This window comes from Lepeophtheirus salmonis, chromosome Z (assembly GCF_016086655.4).
Source record: "Lepeophtheirus salmonis chromosome Z, UVic_Lsal_1.4, whole genome shotgun sequence".
Taxonomy (NCBI): Eukaryota; Metazoa; Arthropoda; class Copepoda; order Siphonostomatoida; family Caligidae; genus Lepeophtheirus; species Lepeophtheirus salmonis.
In genome coordinates, this window is record NC_092584.1 from 11,089,190 (window position 1) to 11,110,275 (window position 21,086).

Here is a 21,086-nt window from a genome sequence, read left to right on the forward strand (position 1 = left end):
ATCAGTCGTAGTATTTATAATATAAATTGATAATAAAATGATTAAATATCAAGTTTTATTAATTCAACTTAATATTAAAAATCATGAGGATAAAAAAGTTTAACATATAGTAAATTTATTATTAACCAATTACAAGAAATTGGTTAATATTTAAAAAAACTAATGTTATATTATTTGATAATTTCTTTAATTTTTGGTCATATTTTTCACATTTAGAGTATTACTTAGATCCTTAATTCTAATGAAAGGTTCTTAATGGAGCCTATCGTATTATGAAATCCTGAGGAAAATTGGGAACTGACGCATGGAGAACAGATATTAATGACTCAATAGCGTGAGGTTGGTTTGAAATTTTGATAAACCTCAAAGATTGCCTCGAATTATTTTATTTGAGCAAAAAATGAACTTTCTGGCTTAGTCAGCCCTCCTCTGGATAAGGCTGATATTTAAGGTGCTATATCTGAAGTACAAGAAAGATGATATGGTGTCCTGCATCCATTTCTGTGTATTCAGCTTTAAACTTTTTAGCCAGGTATCCTACTTTGTAGGCAAGTCCTTAAATACCACAGTCCAACTCGGAAAAGGAAAAATATGTTGATACTTGTGGTTCAAATTAGTATGGAAGGCTAATTCAGATGATAATAGTAAAGCATCATCATATTTTTTCTAATCTATTCTTGTGGCATTTATTTCTTGTTCCAAGTCCTACAACCAATTAAGGACGAAAGGGTAATCAAATACCCAATGACATATTTCCCCTTTACTTCGGAATGGGTTTTACTAAATAAATGAGATTTGTACACACGTGGTTCCTGAGGATGAATATGATTTACTTTATAATTATTGTGCATTATCGGTCAGTTTGTTGTTTGTAATCTCCTCCAAGAATTTGTTCAAGGATAAAAGTAAGTCATTTACTTTTTTTGGTATAAATATCATAAGTAACTACTTTAAAATGCCGCATCCCCAACGACAGGATGTATATCTCTCAATTAGTGCAAAAAAAATTATGTGCATAACTATATACAGGGAGCGGAGATGAAATTGTCGCCAAAATATTTTTCTACAAAAAACAACACAAAATATACTTTTTTTAACTTTTTTATTGAAAATTAAAACTATGACGAGCATATAGGTATAGAGTAGCCATTCATTCGATATAATCACCGTTGGCATCAATAACGGCCTCAATACGGCCTCTGAACCGGCCGCAGGCTCTTCTGACTATCTCATTGTCCATGTTGCCGAATACCTCCTTGATGGAGTCCATCAGGCTGGCCTTGGTGATATGGGGATGTCTCTCGACATAGCCCCAGACAAAATAGTCCAAAGGATGAAGGTCGGGAGAGTTAGGAGTCCACAAATCCTTGGTTACAACGTCATAAGAGTTCTCGGTTAACCACTGCATGGAGATTTTGGACACATGGCAGGGTCCTGAGTCCTGTTGCCACACCCAGGGCCTGTCTCCGGCCAACTCTTGAATCCAGGGTAAAACCACCTTCTCCATAACGTCCAGGTAGACCTCTGTATTGACCTTTAGACCCGTTTCAAACATGTGGGGAGGCATAACATGACCTTCACTGCTGACCACCCCGAACACCATGACCGTTGCAGTGAACTTGGTTCTCATTACCTTCCTCACATGGCTGGTGCAGGTGGCTATCCACCTGTTGTTCTGCTTGTTGACCTTCTGATCTTGACAGAAATTATTTTCATCAGAGAAAAACCACAGCATCCCGGGCTGCTTTGGGTGCTTGAGCTTGTTGAGCAATTTTGTTGACTTCATCAGCCTGTTGTCCTTTTCCTTCCAGGTCAAGATCTGGCCCACCTGCATCTTGTAGCTCCTGCAACTTAAATCCTCAGATACACAGTCCTTATTGTTTTCTCATGGCAGCCCAGATCCCTCGCCATGGCCTTCATGGACCTGATAGGGTCATCCTCAACCATCTTCTTCACCTTGTCGACAAAGTCGGTGTCCATGACTACGGCGGACCTCGAAAGCTCCTCGTTCCACTTATAGCTCTTTATCTCCTCATATGATGACGGCATGATGCTAACTGAACTACGTATCGTCAGCTGACGAGAATAGCTTTCCTATTTGGTAACCGGTTTTTATTTGATAATGTCGTCTTCAAGTTATCAAGGTTTAAAGTAGGCGACAATTTGATCCCCGCTCCCTGTATATATTTATTTTTTTGAACAATAAAGTACGATGGGTATAATAATACCCCTTCGTCCAAAAAGAATGACTTTATTCCTATATTTTTTTATAACATTGAGCTCCTACATTTTTGTTTTGATCGTCTCAATTGAGTTTAAAAGCCGGTGAGATGTTGGGATTGCTAGAAACTCTATCAGATGTCAATGTGGAGGTAATAAACCTTGGATTCCCTGAAAAGGATGGGTCAGATCAGGACAATTGTGAAGACAACGATAGGGCTTTATACAATCTCAAAAGGAGTATTCTCTCAGCTCCCTGTTTTCTTCGTTATAATGATGCCAATGAAGAGGAAATCATTAGTAATAATAAATAATGCAAAAGGGATTTAAAATGGAAGAAAAAAAGAAACAGATTTTCTTATTCCTACATCTTTCAACATTGAAGAAACATCCTTCTCATTGGAGAATCCATAGGAGTATTTTGGTTTTTTCTTTGACCAGAACCTGAGATATCTTATCATTCTTGAATGTAATAGGCACGCAATCTAACACAACACCACCTTGGACTTGACATAAGATGAGCTCTTTGTTTTTATTGATGGCCTTTTTTTATACAGCATATCCTCTTTATTGGAAAAGAAAAGATCCTGATTCAACTTTGAAGCTGTTCCTCATATTTTAGTCAATAGTATTAGTCAAGATCGATTTTTAAACATTATAAATATATTCATTTTATAGACGATACACAAAAGTCCAAAAGTCAGACACTACAGCGAAGCTGAGGTCATTCTTTGAGGATTTAGACGACTGAATATTCAGCAACAGACATAAGTATGGTTACATATTATGGAAGGTATCACGCCCTAAAGTCCATTTGAAGAAAATCTATTCGTTTTGGCTATAAAACATGGGCCCTCTATTCTCAAAGAGGATACTTACAAAAAAAACAGTACTTGGAGTATTGAAAATATTGTGAGATATAGCCCCATGACAATGATAAAATATGTAAATTCTGTGCTATAAAAGTTAGTTTATGTGTTAAAAATGTAATATATATTTTCATTCAAAGTGTTTTAAAGAATATTATATCAGGTCCATAATCATCCCTCAATTAGTTGATAACTTTTTTTGTACATGGTAATGGAGTAATAAATTTAAGTATAGTCTAGGAATTTAAAAGATATATAATTATGAAAAATTTTTACGCTTGGGCGAAGGGGTATTTAAATACACATCCGATATATTGAGAATCCTTGTACCAATAGCCGTGATTTTTTAGGAAAATATCACCAACAGTAATATAAATGGATGCCCTAAATTTCAAACAATTCATCGATTGGTTAATTTTCGTCAATAATGGGTGAATTAAATGACCAAAGAAGTTATGGTTTTCTATATATTCCATTCGAACTACTGAGGAGAACTAATCGGAATCTATTTATTAAATCAACACTATTTGGACAATCATTGGAGACTCCAAATGGTATTTCCAAACAATCCTGACTCAAATGATGTATTTCATTCCCGATAGTTCCCTCAAATCTTCAAAAAAAAAAATTCTAAAGATGATATGGAAATCAAAATTTTCATGCTGGAAAGGAATAAGAGATTTTTCTTCACCATTTCCACGGATATTTTTTATTGTTTCCTTTATCTTATGGAGGACCTCTTTTTATTTATCAAAATGGATGCCAAATCCACAAGAATTTGTTTTAACATCAATGGGTTTCCTACTATTGAATACCAGGAATCTAACGGTTTAATAAATTCAGCTTGAGACTTCCTTGCTAGAAAAATATATTCAAATGCTGAGGCTGGTGTATGGCTTAATAGTTGTGTGGCCAGAAAAACAGGCTGACTTTGACTGTCATGGTATTCCAGATAGATATCATTGATCTTGAGTGCGATTTTTAGCTCTTGACGACAATCTCCAGCTGTTAATTCTATAGAATAATTATTTGTGATTTGAGATCCATCTCGTAATTGGTACCCTTTATCCAACAGATGGTTTGATTAGGTGAAGCATATCATGAAAGACATAAGTCTTCTCATTTGTCTGATGGATTCCAAAAATAAAGAGAATCATCAGTGATCCCTAATGTGTAACGCAGCCCCACAATTGATGGACCCATATCTGAGACCATGGGAACTAAAGAAATTCCTCCCATTTTTATTTCTTTTTGGGATATTGAATAGATTTTCAATAGACACGGCAGCGTCGAAATCAAGAAAACAAGCATTATTCAGGATCCGCAATGCCCATGTATCATTGCAATCTGATTTTTTTTTTGTTTGGGTCAAAGACTTGATTATAGGAAGGAGAATAATCGTAATTTCTTTTTAAATCCGTTTCTTCAAAAGACAGCACTCTAAGATGGTTAAACTCGTCATTTTTTTTATAAAAATCTAGGAGAAAACAATTTATAATATTTACTAATAAATTTTTATGCTAATAGTACAATTGCAATGTAATGCAAATTGCACCTACCCTTCATTTTTTTTCATCAAAGCTTATGTTTAATCCCAGGGGATTATTTAAATTTTGAAATCCATTTTCTCAAAGTTGATAAAGCTGGCAAAAGGAAAAAAAAAATTCTTCTGAAGACAATTAAATGCATTTCCTCCAGACATTCATCTCAAAATCAGAGAACTTTGAATATCTTCTTCAGTAAAGTTTTTTGATCTTGCATTCACCTTTTAGAAATGTAGTCGAGTTGTAGTTTAAACTGCATCGAGTCTCAGTTCTTCACCATTACAACCTAAGAGCCAGGGCGTATTTTGGGATATTAAGATGGTTCCTTGATGATGAAAAAAGAGCGACGGAGAAATTGAACTAGCCCATGGGCAGGGTTGTATAATAGAATATTAGAAGGGGGCCTGGATGCCTCGAAACACGGCAGCGGTAGAGTTTAAACTGCACTTGGGCCAGTACTTACCGGACGAACTGAGAGCCAGGGTGTATTTTGGTATATAAGATGGCTTCCTTTATGCTCATGGAAGTGATAGTGAGACTGCAAGTTGTTCGTCTCATCCAGACTAAAGCAATCACTTCATCATTGCCTGAAAGAAGAGTCCTTATATAAAACTAATAAAACCAAAATTAGAATATTTTTTTTAAATTTAAAAGTCTTTCTTTTTTATATATATATATTAAGCTTTAGAGTTCTGTTTTAAATATAATTTTTTAATGTCCCAGGAATACCAAGCAAAACTAGCTGCTCTGGGAAGGTGCAGCTGAGAAATTTAATCCGTCTGGGTACCATCAGTTAACATGCACAATCCGTGGGATGGGATGTATCATATAATATTAGAAGGGATTCTTGGCGCTTAAAACGGTACATCTGTAGAGTTGAAACTGCATTTTGTACCAAACTGTCACCCCTACAACCTGAGGGCACAGTAACATGATTTTGAATTGTGTTTTGGTCCAGTACTTCACCCATCCTACCTGAGAGTATTTTGAGATATTCGGAGGGTATCTTGATGCTCAAAGAAGCAGCTACAAATTCCAAGTTTTTCATTTTACCCAGAATAAACCAACTACTTCCTCATTGTGTAAAAGAAGAGTGGCTTTATAATACCTATATATCTGTATAATCAGACTCATTTATTGTTTTATATTAAGCAGAAGAGTTATTAATTAATCTTAATTTCTTAATGTCTGGGCAACACCGGGCTAGAACATACTAGTTTATATATTTAATGTTAAGGTATATTGAACCACTATCACGGCCCAAGATTGAAAGGATTTTTATGTAGGTTCCAGTAGCAGTTCTGGGAATATTTGTTTACTATTTGGGTTTTATGGAGGCCTTACAATAAAAAAATTAAGAACTTCACTGGTACAACCTGATAGTTGGGGTGTATTTTAGATGTGAGTAGTCTTATTTAATCCTTTGGGAAGCGGCTGTGGAAAAATTTAACCTGCCTGAGGGAGAAGTAGCCCACAACACATGCTTAAAATGTATTTTAGCCGAGCACTTCACCTGTACAATTGTAAGTTTTTTCAAAAGTCATACTTAGAGCCGGATTTTATTTTGGGATATTTGAAGTATTTCTGGATGCCAAAAAAGTGCTGGTGTAGAAATATAACATACTGACTCTTTGCGCCCGGATGTATTTTGGGATGTTTGTAGGTTTTTCATATTCTTAAGCACAAACCTGACCCTTAATATAGCAATGACTTCAACATAGCGTAGAAGAAAAATGAGAATACTTTTACTCGTAAAACCAAAATGTTTCCTTTTTTTATTTTATATTAAGGTGCCTAAATTGTCGCACAGCGCCAGCACATCCTATGAGCTGAGTGTAAAACTATAAAAAGAGGTTTTGGTAAAAACAAGATGGTTTAAATTTAAACTTGACTTTACAAAATTTCCAGCCAAAGTAGTTTAGATTTTTTTAATGCTCAATCCTCAACCATGTAGTTTACTATCCAATCCTTGGGTTGTATTACAGCATATTAGATGGTTACCTTGGTGCCTAGAAACCAAACAGCGATAGAATTTAAGCTGTACTTCTGCCCCGCACTATACCTGTTAAGCCTCACAGCTAGGATATATTTTAAGATATTTGGAGGTTTTCTTTAAATGTGAATGACTCTTTGTGTATTTATGTTTTTCCGTTAATCACAGCCAAAAAAAAAAAAAATGGATGGATATACCTGAAATTTTTAATGAAGGTTCTTAGGCTCCAGATACGGTTCTGCTAAAAAAAAAAATCTTCTCCAGGTGTGGGTTCATTTAAATAGCAAATTTTACCACTTCACCTGTCATACTGAGGGTCGGAGTGTACTTCGCATATTAGAAAGTTCTTTGATGCGCTCAGGAATGCAGCGGTAGAAGAGCTTAACCTGCTTAAGGGCCCACAACCCGTGTAAAGGTGGATTTTATCATATTATAATTGTTTTCGGACCTTATAAATTCGGTAGCAGTGTTGTTTAAACTCTCTTAAGGCTTAGTATTACAACTGTACAACATGAGAACCGTTCTGCATTTTTACGAAGGACCCTTAATGCTCTAGGAAGGGACAGCGGAGCAATTTAACTAGTATAGGGAACCATCATGTTCAGCTAACTAATCTGTGGGCTGGGTTGTATTTAAAATATTAGAAGGAGTAATTGGTCGTGAGAAAACCATTAAAGCTGTATTTTGGTATAACACTTCACCTGTACAACCTGAGAGCCAAGGTGTATTTTTTGATATTAGGAGGTTCTTGAAGATCAGAGAAGCAGTGACAGAAAATTTAAATTGACTTGGGGCAAGCAGTTCACATGCACAATCCTTGGGCTGGGTTGTTTGATTGTATATTAGAAGAGGGTAATTGATGCTGAAAAAGACGGCGACGGTAGAGTTTAGAATGTACTTTGGGCAAGTACTTCACATGTACTTGAGAGCTGGAGTATATTTTGGTAAAATATGGGGTTTACGTGAAAGAAGAGTCTCTATATAATGTCTTTTTACTAATATAATTATACTCATAAAAGCAAAATGAGGCTTAGAGCTTTATCTTCACAACCTTAGAGTCTTTTGGTATATTACAAGTATTTATTTATGCTTAGGAAAGCGGCAGTGGAAGAATTAAACCTACCTCAGGGACCAGTAACCAAGAAGCCGTGTAAGGGAGTATTCTAGCATATTGAAAGAGGATCTTGATGCTAAAAAAATGCAGCAGAGGTACAGTTGGGTACCAGTTTATGTCTGTACAACCTGAGAGCCGGGATGAATTTTGGGATACAATGAAGGGTGCCACTATGCTCAAAGAAGGACAGCAGATAAATTTAAGTTGCGTTGGGCCCGGCAATTTATGCTGGGGGATAATATAGAGCATTAAAAGGTGTAATTGGTGCTGATAAATACGGCAGGGTTAGAATTGAAGCTGTATGTTGGTATAACACATCACCTGTACAACCTGAGAACCAAGATGTATTTTCGGATATTAAGAGGGTTTCTTGAAGCTCAGGAAAGCAGTGACGGAAAAGTTTAATGTGACTCCGGGTACCAGTTCACCTCATTAACACTTGAACTGGATTGCATTAAAGTAATTATCAAGGATTCCTGGGTGCCAAGAAACGCAGGGGCGGTAGAGTTAAAATTGTATTTTTTCCCCAGTACTTCACCTATTCAACCTGAGGACTGGGTTATAGTATGGGGTATTCAAAGGTTTTCTTGATGCTCAGAAAAACGACTGCAAGACTGTCAGTTTGGCATCTGACTCAGAATAAAGCAACTTATTGCGTGAAAGAAGAGACCATATGCCTAATGCCTTATATACTCTTAAAAACAAAATGAGAATAATTAATAATATTTAATATTCTTCATTTTTTGTTTTATATTAAGCGGTAGAGTTCTTAATTAATTTTATATTCGTACTGTCCCGGACAACGTCAGACAAACCTTCTGTAATCTATATATTAAATGTGAATGTCTGTTTTTGAGTGTATCTTTGTGTGGGTGGGTGTGTATGTACTTTAATCCGAGCCGAACCAAAAGATAGATTTTGCTGTAGTTTTGATGTAGCTTCTTTTGCCTCTAGGAACGGATCTGGAAACCATTTTTTGGTCTTTGGGGCCATGACGGCCTTTAGACAGCATTTTTTAGCACTTCAGCGGACAATGTAAGGCTCGGGTTGAATTTTAAGTATCATAAGGGTTCTTTTTATGGATAGGGAAGCAGCGCGGAAGAATTTAAACTGCCTTAATGTCCAGTCGCAATGCAAAACCTATTGGTGTGCATTATAGGATATTCAAGGGGGTAATTGGTTCTTAGAGATATGGCGGCTGTGCAGTTGAAAATTCCTCAAGGGGCAATACTTCACCCTTACAACCTGAGGGTTTGGGTGTAAATTGGGATATTATGATGGTTCTTTGGTGCTCTGAGACGGCGCAGTGGAGAAATTTAACTTGCCTCCGGCCAATCAATTCACCAGAACACCCCGTGGGATGGGGTGTATAATATAATACTAGAAGGGGTGTTTGGTAGTCACAAACTATATTATGCCCCAGCATTTCACCCGTACAACTTGAGTGCACGGCGACAGGAGTTTAAACTGTATTTAGGCCCAGAACTTCACACGCACAACCTCATATAATTTGAGATATTCGGAGTATGGCTTGATGCTCAGGGAAGCAGCTACAAATTCCAAGTTTGGATTAGATCCAGAATAAAGAAACTACTCCCTCAATGCGTGAAATAAGAGTCCCTTTATAATGCCTATATATAGAATACTCATTCTCATAAAACCAAAAATAGAATTTTTTAAAATTGAACAGTATTTAATTCTTGTTTTATATAAAGCATATGAGTTCTTAATTAATTTTAATTTTTGAACGTCTTGGACAACGCTGGACCAACCCAAACTACTCTATATATTAAATGTATGTGTGATTGTACCTAAATCACTACCAAAGTAATGAATGCATGTTCCAAAATCTTTTCATGTAGGTTCTTAAGGCTCCAGTAACGGTTCTGTTAACATTTTTTTCCTCTTCGGAGCTATGGCGGTCTTAAAATAATAAATATTAGCACTTCAATGCTACAATCTGTGGGCTGGGTTGTATCTTAGAAGTGAGAACGGTTCTTTAATGCTCAAGGAAGCGCCTGTGGAAAAATTTAACCTACCTTAGGGAGAAACAGCCTATAGCATGTGGGATGGGGTATTTTGTACTGCATTGAGGTCCATTACTTCATCCTGCCAACTTGAGAGCTGTTGTGTATTATAGAATATTAGAAAGGTTCCTAGGTGCCTAGAAACACGGCAGCGAAAGAGTCTATACTTTATTTTGGCCATCACTTAACCTGTACAGCATAAATGCCGGTGTGGGTTTCTTTTTTTGTGGGATTTTAGGTTGGTTTGTTGATGCTCAGGGTTCCGGAAGGCGGATTAATTTAACTTAACTTTGGGACAAAAGTTCACCTGCATAACTTGGGGGCTGGAGTGTATTTTAGCATTAAGGGATCCTTGTGTCGAGAAACACGGAAGTTGTAGTGTGTAAACTCTACTTTGGTCCATCACTTCACCTGTTTAAACTGAGACTAAGGGTGTTTTTCTTTTTTGTTTTTTTGTTGTGTTTTGTTTTTTATATTTAGTTGGTTTCTTGATACTCAGAGAAGTGATGTTAGAGTATAAACTTTTTTTTTGGCCAAGCACTTCCAATGTACAGCCTGATATCCGGCGTGTATTTTAGGATATTATGAGGGTTGTTTGATGTTAAAGGTAATGGTGGTACAGATATTTAAATTCACCAGGGGTCAGCAGTTTACCTACATTACCCCAGGCCTAATGTGTCTATTAGTATATTAGAAATGTTCTTTGGTACTTAGAAAGACAGCGGCATTAGAGTTTACACTTTATTTTGGTCCAATACTTAAACTGTACAATCTAAGGGCAGGTGTGAATTTTGGATATCAGAAGTGTTCTTTGATGATCAGGGAAGCAACGTGGAACAGTTTAACTTGCCTTACGAATTAGCAGCTCATTTACACAACCCGTGGGTGGGGATGTATTTCAGAAGATTAAAAGGGCTCCTTGGTGCCTAGAAACATGGCTGCAGTAGAGTTTAAACTGTATTTTGGCTCTATACTTCACCTGTAGAACCTGAGAGCTGATTTGTATTTTGAGATATTAGGTGTAAAGTTGTTTATTTTTTGTTTTATATAAAGCAGATGATTCATTACATAATTTAATTTCTTAATTTATCAGGCAACGCCAGGCAACTTCCTCTGTTATATAATTAAATCTCAAAGTCACCATCCTGGCCTTGATCCTAGGGCTGAAGGACTTGCAAGGATTCTTTGCGTATTCCTCCGACATGTCAGATCACAAAAGAAGATTACTCTTGATGAATACTTCGCAATCAGTGTAATTAGCTCACCTTTATATCTAATTATTTAACTAAAGGGGTTATTTATATTTGATTTCGAAGCTTTTATAACTCAACCTCATTTCATTTATTTATTAAATATGCAATATAAAAATGGAAAAATCTATCAATGACGATATTTTTAAAGTAATTTCTTTTTATATTGATTATAAGGTTTCTCTTTCATTTTAGGGATGATGACGAATGTTCAACAAGAATGTCAAAACAAGACTACAAAAAATAGACCACAACCCTGTTTAGGATAAGATAAGTTATAACTACAAAAATAATTACGAAAATGTACCCTTTTAGTTAAAATCTTATGTATTCTTCTTTTTTATAAAAGGGACAAAAATTATTATTTAATCTATATTGAGGATAAAATTTTTTCATAATAAAAATTCGATTTTTTTTAATTAATATTTAAAAGTAGTTTTACATTTTTTTTTTTTTTTTTTTTGAAAATCAATTTCAATACGAATTTTTGTGTGAGTAGATTGCAGGAAGTGAAGTTTAAACGACTTTGAGGCCCAGTTTTTTCTGTACAACCTGAGACCCGGGATACTTTTTGGGATATAATCCTCAAAATGCAGAGAAATTTAAATTCCCTTTGGCCCAGCATTTTCCCTTTTCATTATACTTATTCACATATAACCAAAATAAGAATGATTTATAAAATTTTATAGTCCTTCTTTTTTATTTAAGGCTTCTTCACGTATTCCTCCGACATCCCAGATCCCTCAAGAAGACTACTCTTCCCAAATACTTTGTACTCTATGTAATTAACTCGTCTTTATATGTTATTATTTAAATAAAGAAGTTAATTATATTTGATTTCGACGCGTATATAACTCAACATCACTTTACTTATTTATTAAATATGCAATTTCAAAATATTAAGTTGATATTTTTAAAGTTATTTTTTTAGTATTGTCATAAAAAGATTCACTTTATATTTAACTTCTTTAAAAAAAAAATACAATTTTAAACCTATCAAGGTTTGTTTATTTATCTATGGATCAAATACAAATGTCTGCGTCTGTATGGATGTAAATGGTATGTCACAAAAGAAGATTAACCTTAACAAAAGCTTTGTACTTTGTATTATTAATTTGTAATTATTGTTATTTTTATATAATCGAATTAATGATACTTTGTGACGGATCTTTTAACATTCAACCCCACATTACCTATTTAATTTATATGCAATTCGAAAATTATTATTAAATGGAGAAATCAATCTAAGTCAATATGTTTAAAGTCATTTTTTTAATATTGTAATACATATAATGTTTCACTTTATATTTATTAAAATGATTAAGAACGTCCAACGAGGAACACAAAACAAAACTACAAAAAAAAATATTGGTCACCGTTGTTGTGCCTTGCCTGTTCTTTTCTACGGTAAAAGTATTCATGTTGGTTTTTTGTATATTTGCTGTTCGATGTGCTTAATCCTGATTAAAGATGTCGTTTTTGTAATGAATTATAGATGTAAAAAATAAAAACTTTACTCGGTGGCTAGTAGGTCACCTCCACATCTCTAAAACTTATAATTGCATATATTAAGGGTTCCTTCATGCCTAGAAACACGTAGAAGATTGAGTTATTACTGAATTCGAACCTAGCAATAACCTCTACAACCTAAGAGCAGGGGTGTATTTTGGTATATTAAGAGGGGTTCTAGATGTTTAGGGAAATGGGGGTTGAGAAATTAAATTTCCATCGGGCCCAACAGGTTCACTTGCACAACTAATGGTCTTGGGTGTATTATAGAATATTGAAAGGGTTATTTGTTCTGGTTTGAAACTATGCCTAGAAAAATGGCTGCCGCAGAGTTGTTCAAGACAATGTTACAGATTCATCTATCAGATTTTCTCCAGGTATTCTGAATCCTGCATATTTACCTAGTAGAGGTCTCACATTAAAAGAATTAAAAATAAAAGAGGGTATGTGGTTTTCAAGTCCCATCTTTCTTCTTAAACCAAGAGAACTGTGGCCAAATCAACCTCTTTTCAATCCTACGGTAAAAGATGAAAACTATAGATTAAAATCCAAAAATGATTTAGATATATATTTCAATCAAATTACTGCAGAAAATATACAATCAATAGAAGATACAAAAATGCATATATTTAAGATAAATGCAGAATTTCATAAGGAGGAATAAGACGCCATTATTTAAATAAATTAGTATCAAACCAAAGTAATTGGTAAAAAAATTTAAGGATATTAATTCAAATCAAAAGAATGGGTCAAAGAGTAAGAGATAAAAGGTCCAAATCATTTAGTTCAATAATGACTAATGAAGAAATTCAATGGGCAGAACTTATTCCTATAAAAAGGGATCAAGAAAAAGTACTTAAAATCTGAAATCAGAGTACTTAAGAAAGGCGACCTGTTACATGGGATAAAGATCAAAAATTCATAAGACTCGGGATGGCTAGTTCCTCTGTCATTAATTATTACCATAAGTGAACAAGATTCCCGCGCTGTGACGTCAAAAGAGAGAAGGGAAAACTGAAGGAAAGAAATGAAAAAGAGGAAATATAAATACTGTAGTGCATTTTTTTTTTTTTTTTTTGACTGGAGAGCAAAGGGGCAAAAAGAGGAAAAAAAAGGAAAAAGGAATTATATAACTTTGATTGTTCGTCAATATAGGATGCAAATTTAATCAGCGTCTTGTACATATACCATGTCAAGATAACTATTGACATAAATTACTACAAAACACTAAAACATAATAAATACGACACTGATGTATGGGACTTCAGTCTATATTTTAAGACTTGCAAGTCGACTTGATGTAATCATCAAAGACCTGCAACGTGACTTAAACTCTATAAAATATAATATATACTGAATTAAAGAAAACCCTTAATACTATCGACACGGTATTTAAATTATGGACTATAAACATTCAAAGACTAGGACATGTGAGCAAAGATTTAAGACTAGACATTGGCTTGTTGCATATGAACTTTATTCCACGTCTATTTTATACCATTCAGCTTCGTAAATGGAGTCTTTACTTTAAAATTAGTTTGCAAGTTGCCTAAATTATGATTCTATGGTTATGACTGGAAGTAATATTTGATACTCCAAGTAGTGAATGTATAATTCAATTCTGTATTGTCCTTACCTCAAAAATTATGAAATAATATTTTTCTTCTTTTATCTGTGATAAATTTTGTAATAATATCAGAATTTCCATATAACTTGTAGCTATTACTATTGAATTTACATAAACCATAACATAAAATGTGTATATTTTAAAAATGTTTTATTCTGTTTGTCTCTCGTTGTAGAGGGATATTTGTGTCGAAAGTAGTAGAATACATCTTCCGTTCTACCTAGTAAAACGGTAGAACCTACCACGTGAGTTTCAAAATATGCTGATTCAAGTGAAAGAAATATATTTTGATATGATAAAAAAAAAAGTCATAAGACTTGAAAATCGTCTTCATTTGGCATCATCCTTATCACATGAATTCAAAAATCTTATTATATCAGCTAAAAGTCTGGTTACAAAAAAAAAATATTAAATCTTTATCAATCGAGACTACATATCGGTCAAAAACAGACGTTTAATTTGTTAAGAGAAAAGTATTGAGTAATAAGAAATTTGTCATATGTCAAAGCAATAGTGAAATCATGCAAAACACCTAGATGCAGGTACATAAAGTTTGAATCACCAAAAATGTCACCATTTCCAACTATGATAATTGATAATCAAATTCCATGGTTTAATTTTGGAGTAGACTACTTGGGAACTTTATCATGCATATTTAATGATTGTGAAATGCATAAAGAACCTCTAAACATATGACTTGCAATATTTTCATGTTTCCACACTAGGGTTATAGATACGTCCCTTGTGGAATGAGAAAATCTATTAATTTGCGTGTACTCATTTGAAGGCTTTAATTCTTATATATTGGACTCAAGAAGTCCTTTTTTTTTTGTTCGTATTTAATCGAATAAGAGAGGAAGAAATCTTAATGGATTCAAATGAAACTTTTCAGTTAGTATTGTAAATTCAAAAATTCAGAAATATGCTTGACTACTTTGAAACAAATAATGAATTTATTAGTACATTTATAACTGAGCTTGAGTTTTGATAGGATCTGAAGTCTTTTTTATTTAGGAAGAGATCTTTTGTAATAATACTATTAACAGGAATTGGTTATTTTGATACAAGATCCAACTTTTCAGTATTTCTTACAATAATATATTCTAAGTTAAAACTCAAAAATATAGGAGCTTTCTGAATTTATGATTAATAGTAAAAGTCAAATATTCATTCTGCTGTTCTGAAAATATAAATGCATGTGTTTGAATTTCTTATTATATTAAAAAACTTGGACGGATATGATCAAATCATATTTATATGAATAATTACTTTTCCATAGTTTTCTAAATCATTAACTTTGAGTCCAATTTAGATTGTATTCTTATGTACATACTTATTAATTTACTACTGTTTAATGTATTGTCAAACATTTATCTAAATAAGAAGGAAGTTTGGCTGAATCATAAAATTATAGCTAGAATATAAATAGATAATGTAATATATAAATAACAAGGATAGTTTTTAGTTATCCAAACTCCATTTTTTTTAGTATTTTAATATGATCCATTGTCATTATTCCAAAATATATGCAAGGTTACTTACCATAGAACTATTATCAAAAATAAGTGACTAATTGCACAAAATCATCTACAATTACTATTTCAATCATATTCCCAAATAAAATTGCCCAAAATGATTTTGTAAATCAAATCGATTATTTATTTATTTATGAAGTATATAATTTATTTTATAGAAATAAATTTATATATTTTATTGTACATACATTTGATATATATAGAAGGCGAAAAATGGACCCAATCCACAATCCAATAGAAATTCAACTTATAAAATATTTTAGTAGTAGGACTACTTTTGGAAGTACTTTTTGTGTTTTTATATACATGAAGGTTTGGACTTTTTTGGCAAACTAGAAATTATATGTATTCATATTCATCTATGTTCCATCTACAAAGTGTATAAAATAATGTATATGTGATAATCTTACCAATTGTCATAAGTTTTATAACAAGGCCCTGGCATTATGGTCCTTCAGCCCCCCCCTCCTCCCAAGTAAAAAATATTGCATTGGCGGTATAATGAAAGTGTTCTACCCATAATATAAATACACCCTATGAAATATTTTTAAATTTCAATAAATTCTACAGGGCCCACATTAAGCATTTTCAATGATATATGGTTAATTTACAATGGCAAGCAATTGTTCACTTGTACTACCTCGAAAATATGTTGTTTTAATTTTAGTTAGTAAGAAATACATGGTTACTAATCTAGAAATATTGGTTTAATACTTAAGAGAGCCAAGTGAAAGAAATTTAATTTCATCAATTCAGTAAGACTCAAAACTATGGGTACTAGGGTACATCAAACTCCGCATAATTTTAATAATGTTTTAATTTCAAAAAGTGTTTACCTCATAAATTATAAACTCGTATAAATTTTATAAATTTTGACCAACATTTACCAGGGCCACATGAATTGTAAAATGTTGAAATATTACAAGATGTATGTCCAAAAATGTTATGTTCTGTTAAAAATATATCCAAAAAACATTTATTAAAAAAAATAAAAACATAAAATATTGGATTTAAGTTACTTAATTCAATAAATTCGCATTGCAAAACTTTACTATAAAGTTATTCTTAATAAATAATTAATCTATGTTTTAAAAAAAAGATAATATGAAGTATTTTGTGTACAATATATTTACTATGTCCAAAATCCTGACTGATGTATTTTCAAGCGAAAGAGTTCTAATCATCATGATTATGCATTTTTTTATAAATTTTAATTTTTTAAGGTTGCTGTAGGACAACTTAGGAATACAAGAAAAGGAAAGTGGTTTGGCTAAAGTATCTTAACTCGACTTTATAATTTTATGAACTTTATTTATATTTTAATATACAATTTAATTTAATATTTAATCTAAATATACTATAAATAATAACTAAGGAACATTTTTCTTACAATAACCGCACAACCTCTCACACTCTTATCTATCTCCAGTTCTATCCTTATGATTACTACGATGCATATATTTAATTTGTAATAGTACACACTTACCATGTGTAGTATTCTACAATGAGGCTTTTTATCTTGTCTTTGTTTACAATTTTCAATTTTATATAAGAGCGATGGCACTGAATTCTAATGTATATGTATCTAATTGGATCAGCGTCACTAGTTAGAGATTGTTGCTAAGGTGATTGTTAAATTGAGATAAGACGAGTCGAATTTTTGCTGTAAAACAGTTATTTGTTTATTTAATTTCATAGTTATTCCATCATTTGACACAGTCACAATGAATGTTGAGGTGATTCCTACTCCAGAATTGCCACTGCAAATGGTAAAGGATCTTCTGTTGGATCTGTATGGACTCAAGATTAAGGACATTAGCCAGCTAAATGCCTATGATGACAGAAACATTAGATTCAAAATAGAAGACATTGTGAATAATAAGTATCTCAAGGATATCCATGATCCCGGCTATGTTTTAAAGGTTACGAATAATCTTGACTCCCAGCAACCCGAAATATATGAGAGTCAGAATAAAATCATGTTTTATCTACGGAAACAAAATATGAATGTGTCCGAACCCATAGCAAATAAGACAGGAAAGTATATTTCCGTAGAAAAGGAGTTATTTCCAGGGAGCATTCATGTTGTTCGAGTTTTGAAGTTTATTCCTGGGATGATACTGTACTCAGTTCCCAATTGGACAACTGATATATTCTATAGAATGGGCGATTATATTGGGAAAATGAGTAAGGCCCTCCACAATTACAAGGATCCTGTTTTATCCTCTAGATATTTCATGTGGCAACTAAAATTTATTGAGGAAATAAAACCCAAATTCTACGCGAAATCGCTTACAAACGATCCAGATAAACGCAAAATGATTGATTCCATTATCGATAAATTTGTCGAGGCAAAGCTTTTTAAACGTAACTTAGAGACAAGCATCATACATGGGGATTTTAATGAGCAAAACGTCTTACTCAATGAAAACAATGAGATCTATGGTCTGATTGATTTTGGAGATGTTCATGAAGCTCCCGTTATCTTCGAATTAGCCATTGCTATCATGTACGCAATGACAAAGTCTAATGTAATTCATCCAAATGAAGTTGGAGGACATATTCTTGCAGGATATTTGAAACATAGAGCATTGACCCAAGAGGAAAGAAGTGTTTTAAAAATATGTGTTGCTGGTCGGTATGCACAGAGCCTTGTACTTGGAGCTTACTCCCATGAAAAATATCCAACTAACGAATATTTGGTAGTGACTGCAAATACGGGATGGAATAACTTGAGAGCCTTTTGGGAGGATTCAAAAACAGATGAGACATGGGATCATATTTTAAAGTCCTATAATTGACTTATTTTGACCATTTCAATTGTAATTATATATTAATTGGATAGCCGAATTTTTTGTTTGTTTTAAATCAAAATGCATTAAATTTGTTTGAAAACACGCATTGTTTTAAGAATAATCCATTTAAATTTGAGTATGAGCCAGACTTGGAAAAATTTCTTTAATTAAACTAATTTCTTCGTGTAATAGCAATATTTTTGCAATCTTTCCAGATAAAATCCATTTCTTGTATTCATATTAATTAATTCAAAAAATATCTACAAAGAAAATATATCGAATTCATAACATAACATATAACATATATTTTAAGATACATATTTTAAGAATATATTCCTACCATAAGTGGATATCTTGTACTGCCATTAATAACCGTATAGCTTATCAAATTGTAAAAAATTATAGACCGTACATTGTAGATATAATTAACTGACTGTGGTTTGTGAACCATAAATACAATAATGATTTCATCCTAAAAAATATTAATACATTTTAAAGAACACCACTCTGTTAAATATATATAAAGATAAATGTCACCTCGACTAAAGAAAGGACCTTTCTGTCTTGGTCTTAAGCAACTCATGATAGAATCATTCGTACCTAAGTCCCGCACTTAAATATTAAAAAAGAAGAAAAAAAATGTACATTTTCTATTTTTAATCGATTGTAAGATGTTCTTTTGATAAATCAACATTTTATTAAAAGTTTTGATTTTATTTTAATTTGACTATAGGTACATTTAAAATATAATAAACCCTTTTCCTTTTATTAAAACATGTTAGAGTATGATATGATGATTTGCTTTAAATACGAAAGGTTAGTTGAATTAATATAGAAACTGCTAAACGTCCAGCACGACTACTCTGCCAATGCAAGTTGCTAATATAAAAACTCAATAAGATTATAACCGATAATTATGATTGAAAGCAATATAAAATGTGGAAAATCCAAGCACAACGTAAAGATTATATCACAAGAAAATGGTGCAATGAGGTAATTTGACTTTTCTGTCGTCAACTCTACTTCCTCCTAGAGTTTAAAATTTGAGATCCTATCAGGTTTTGATTGGATATTGTTCGTCAAACAGTCTATCAGAACGTTACCTCGCCTATGCAAAAATACCCAATATATTTTTCTTGTCAAATGTCAATTCCCTCATCTCACTTGATACTATTTAATAATTTATTATTTTTGAGAAATAAACGAATCAATAGGATATAATACTTATGCTACGTTTCCAAAAAGACATAAATACAATTTCTTGTTGATTCCTCGTAGTATATATATATTATTTCTTTGAAGAAATTTTGGCTAACATAGAAATTCAAATGTTTGCCTATGCTGATTACCAAATGATTTTGGGTTTTTTCTATTTGTTTTTGGATAATAAGTTGCTTTATGCAATAAAGGGAACGACTTGTTGCAGTCAAATTAATCAATACTAAAACAATTAGTTGTTAATATATTATTTGTTAAATTAACTTAGTTTCCTTTGATAAAATATCACCGAATTAACGGAACTTTAAACTTTTTAAAGGCAACCTAACCATTTACTTAGGAAGAAATTATTTAAATGATAGGACATATTTTCCTCTGCGTATAATCTTTTTATTAATAAATTCTTTCATTTCCAAGTTTGTTTCTTTCTTTAGAAACATGAAAGAAAATATTTTCAAAAGGTTATCTAAGTGTTTTTATTAAGTGTATCATCCATAGTCTTGCAGTTGACATGTAAATGAAAAAGTAATTAAAATGAATTACCTTCATTAAGGTAAATATATTAAAAAGAAATGCAAAACTGCTTTTGAAGCCGTTTATTTTTTAATTTTAAGGATCTTGCTGCAACATTTTATTTTAAAGATATGATTACTTTTCATAGCAAAGGCATCTAAATCCTTGAAATCGTAAAAAGAGATAGTGAGTTCGTTTTTGTAACATAAATTGACTATTATGAGCCTGTCCGTTCCACGGACGTATGAGGGGGAGCATTTGGACACAAAATGCTGGTGGTGTATAGTCCATGTTTTTGTCTGTCAAATAATTTAAAAATTCAAAAAAATAATGTTATTTATAACGTATGTGTATCCGTTTAAATAGAATGTAAAAGCACCTAATTTAATCCATAACAATAATTAAAAAATCCAAATATATTTATTAATAAAAGCCATAAATTTTTTAAAACCCAAGTTAAAAAATTTGAAAGGTAGCCTCCTGGGTTTGATAAAAAAAAGGTGAAGTTCGTCAGTATTATTCCTAAAGTGGTATTGTGTACAGCGATGATCCAGAAGTGCTTTGAATTGCAATGATACTAATTTCTAAAGTTCGGCAAATCAAATAATTATAGGCAATAAATAATTAACAGATTTCTACGTCACAATACTCTCTATATTTATTTACTTTAAACAAAAATAAAGAGTTTATTATAATAACCTTTGTAAATTAAACGCTGTTCAACCCCATGCCAATAAACTAATCAACTCATAACTTGTCGAAAGGGAAAATCGCTTAATACATGCACCAAATACAAAATTGTATAAGATTTAGTTGATGCACTTGGAAAAACTCTTATCTGCTACAATACTGCAATATGAGAGCAATTTGAA

At 32.5% G+C, this 21,086-nt stretch overlaps 1 protein-coding gene across 2 annotated transcripts; it reads left to right on the plus strand.

Moving 5' to 3' along the window:
• The first annotated feature begins 17,145 nt into the window (after positions 1-17,145).
• Positions 17,146-18,584, plus strand: LOC121130287 (hydroxylysine kinase). Of its 2 annotated transcripts, none has more exons than XM_040726049.2 (2): positions 17,146-17,313; positions 17,387-18,584. In XM_040726049.2, exon 2 carries the CDS (start codon positions 17,413-17,415, stop codon positions 18,487-18,489), a length of 1,077 nt encoding a protein of 358 aa, XP_040581983.1. In that variant the 5' UTR covers positions 17,146-17,313; positions 17,387-17,412; the 3' UTR covers positions 18,490-18,584. The 2 variants fall into 2 exon arrangements, with proteins under 2 accessions (XP_040581983.1, XP_040581984.1); XM_040726050.2 differs by having other exon boundaries at positions 17,152-17,313; positions 17,363-18,584.
• Positions 18,585-21,086: the final 2,502 nt, after the last annotated feature.

What these genes read in the sequence shown, in the direction of transcription:
- LOC121130287 (XM_040726049.2), top strand. Translation starts at nt 17,413, where the DNA reads ATGAATGTTGAGGTGATTCCTACTCCAGAATTGCCACTGCAAATGGTA.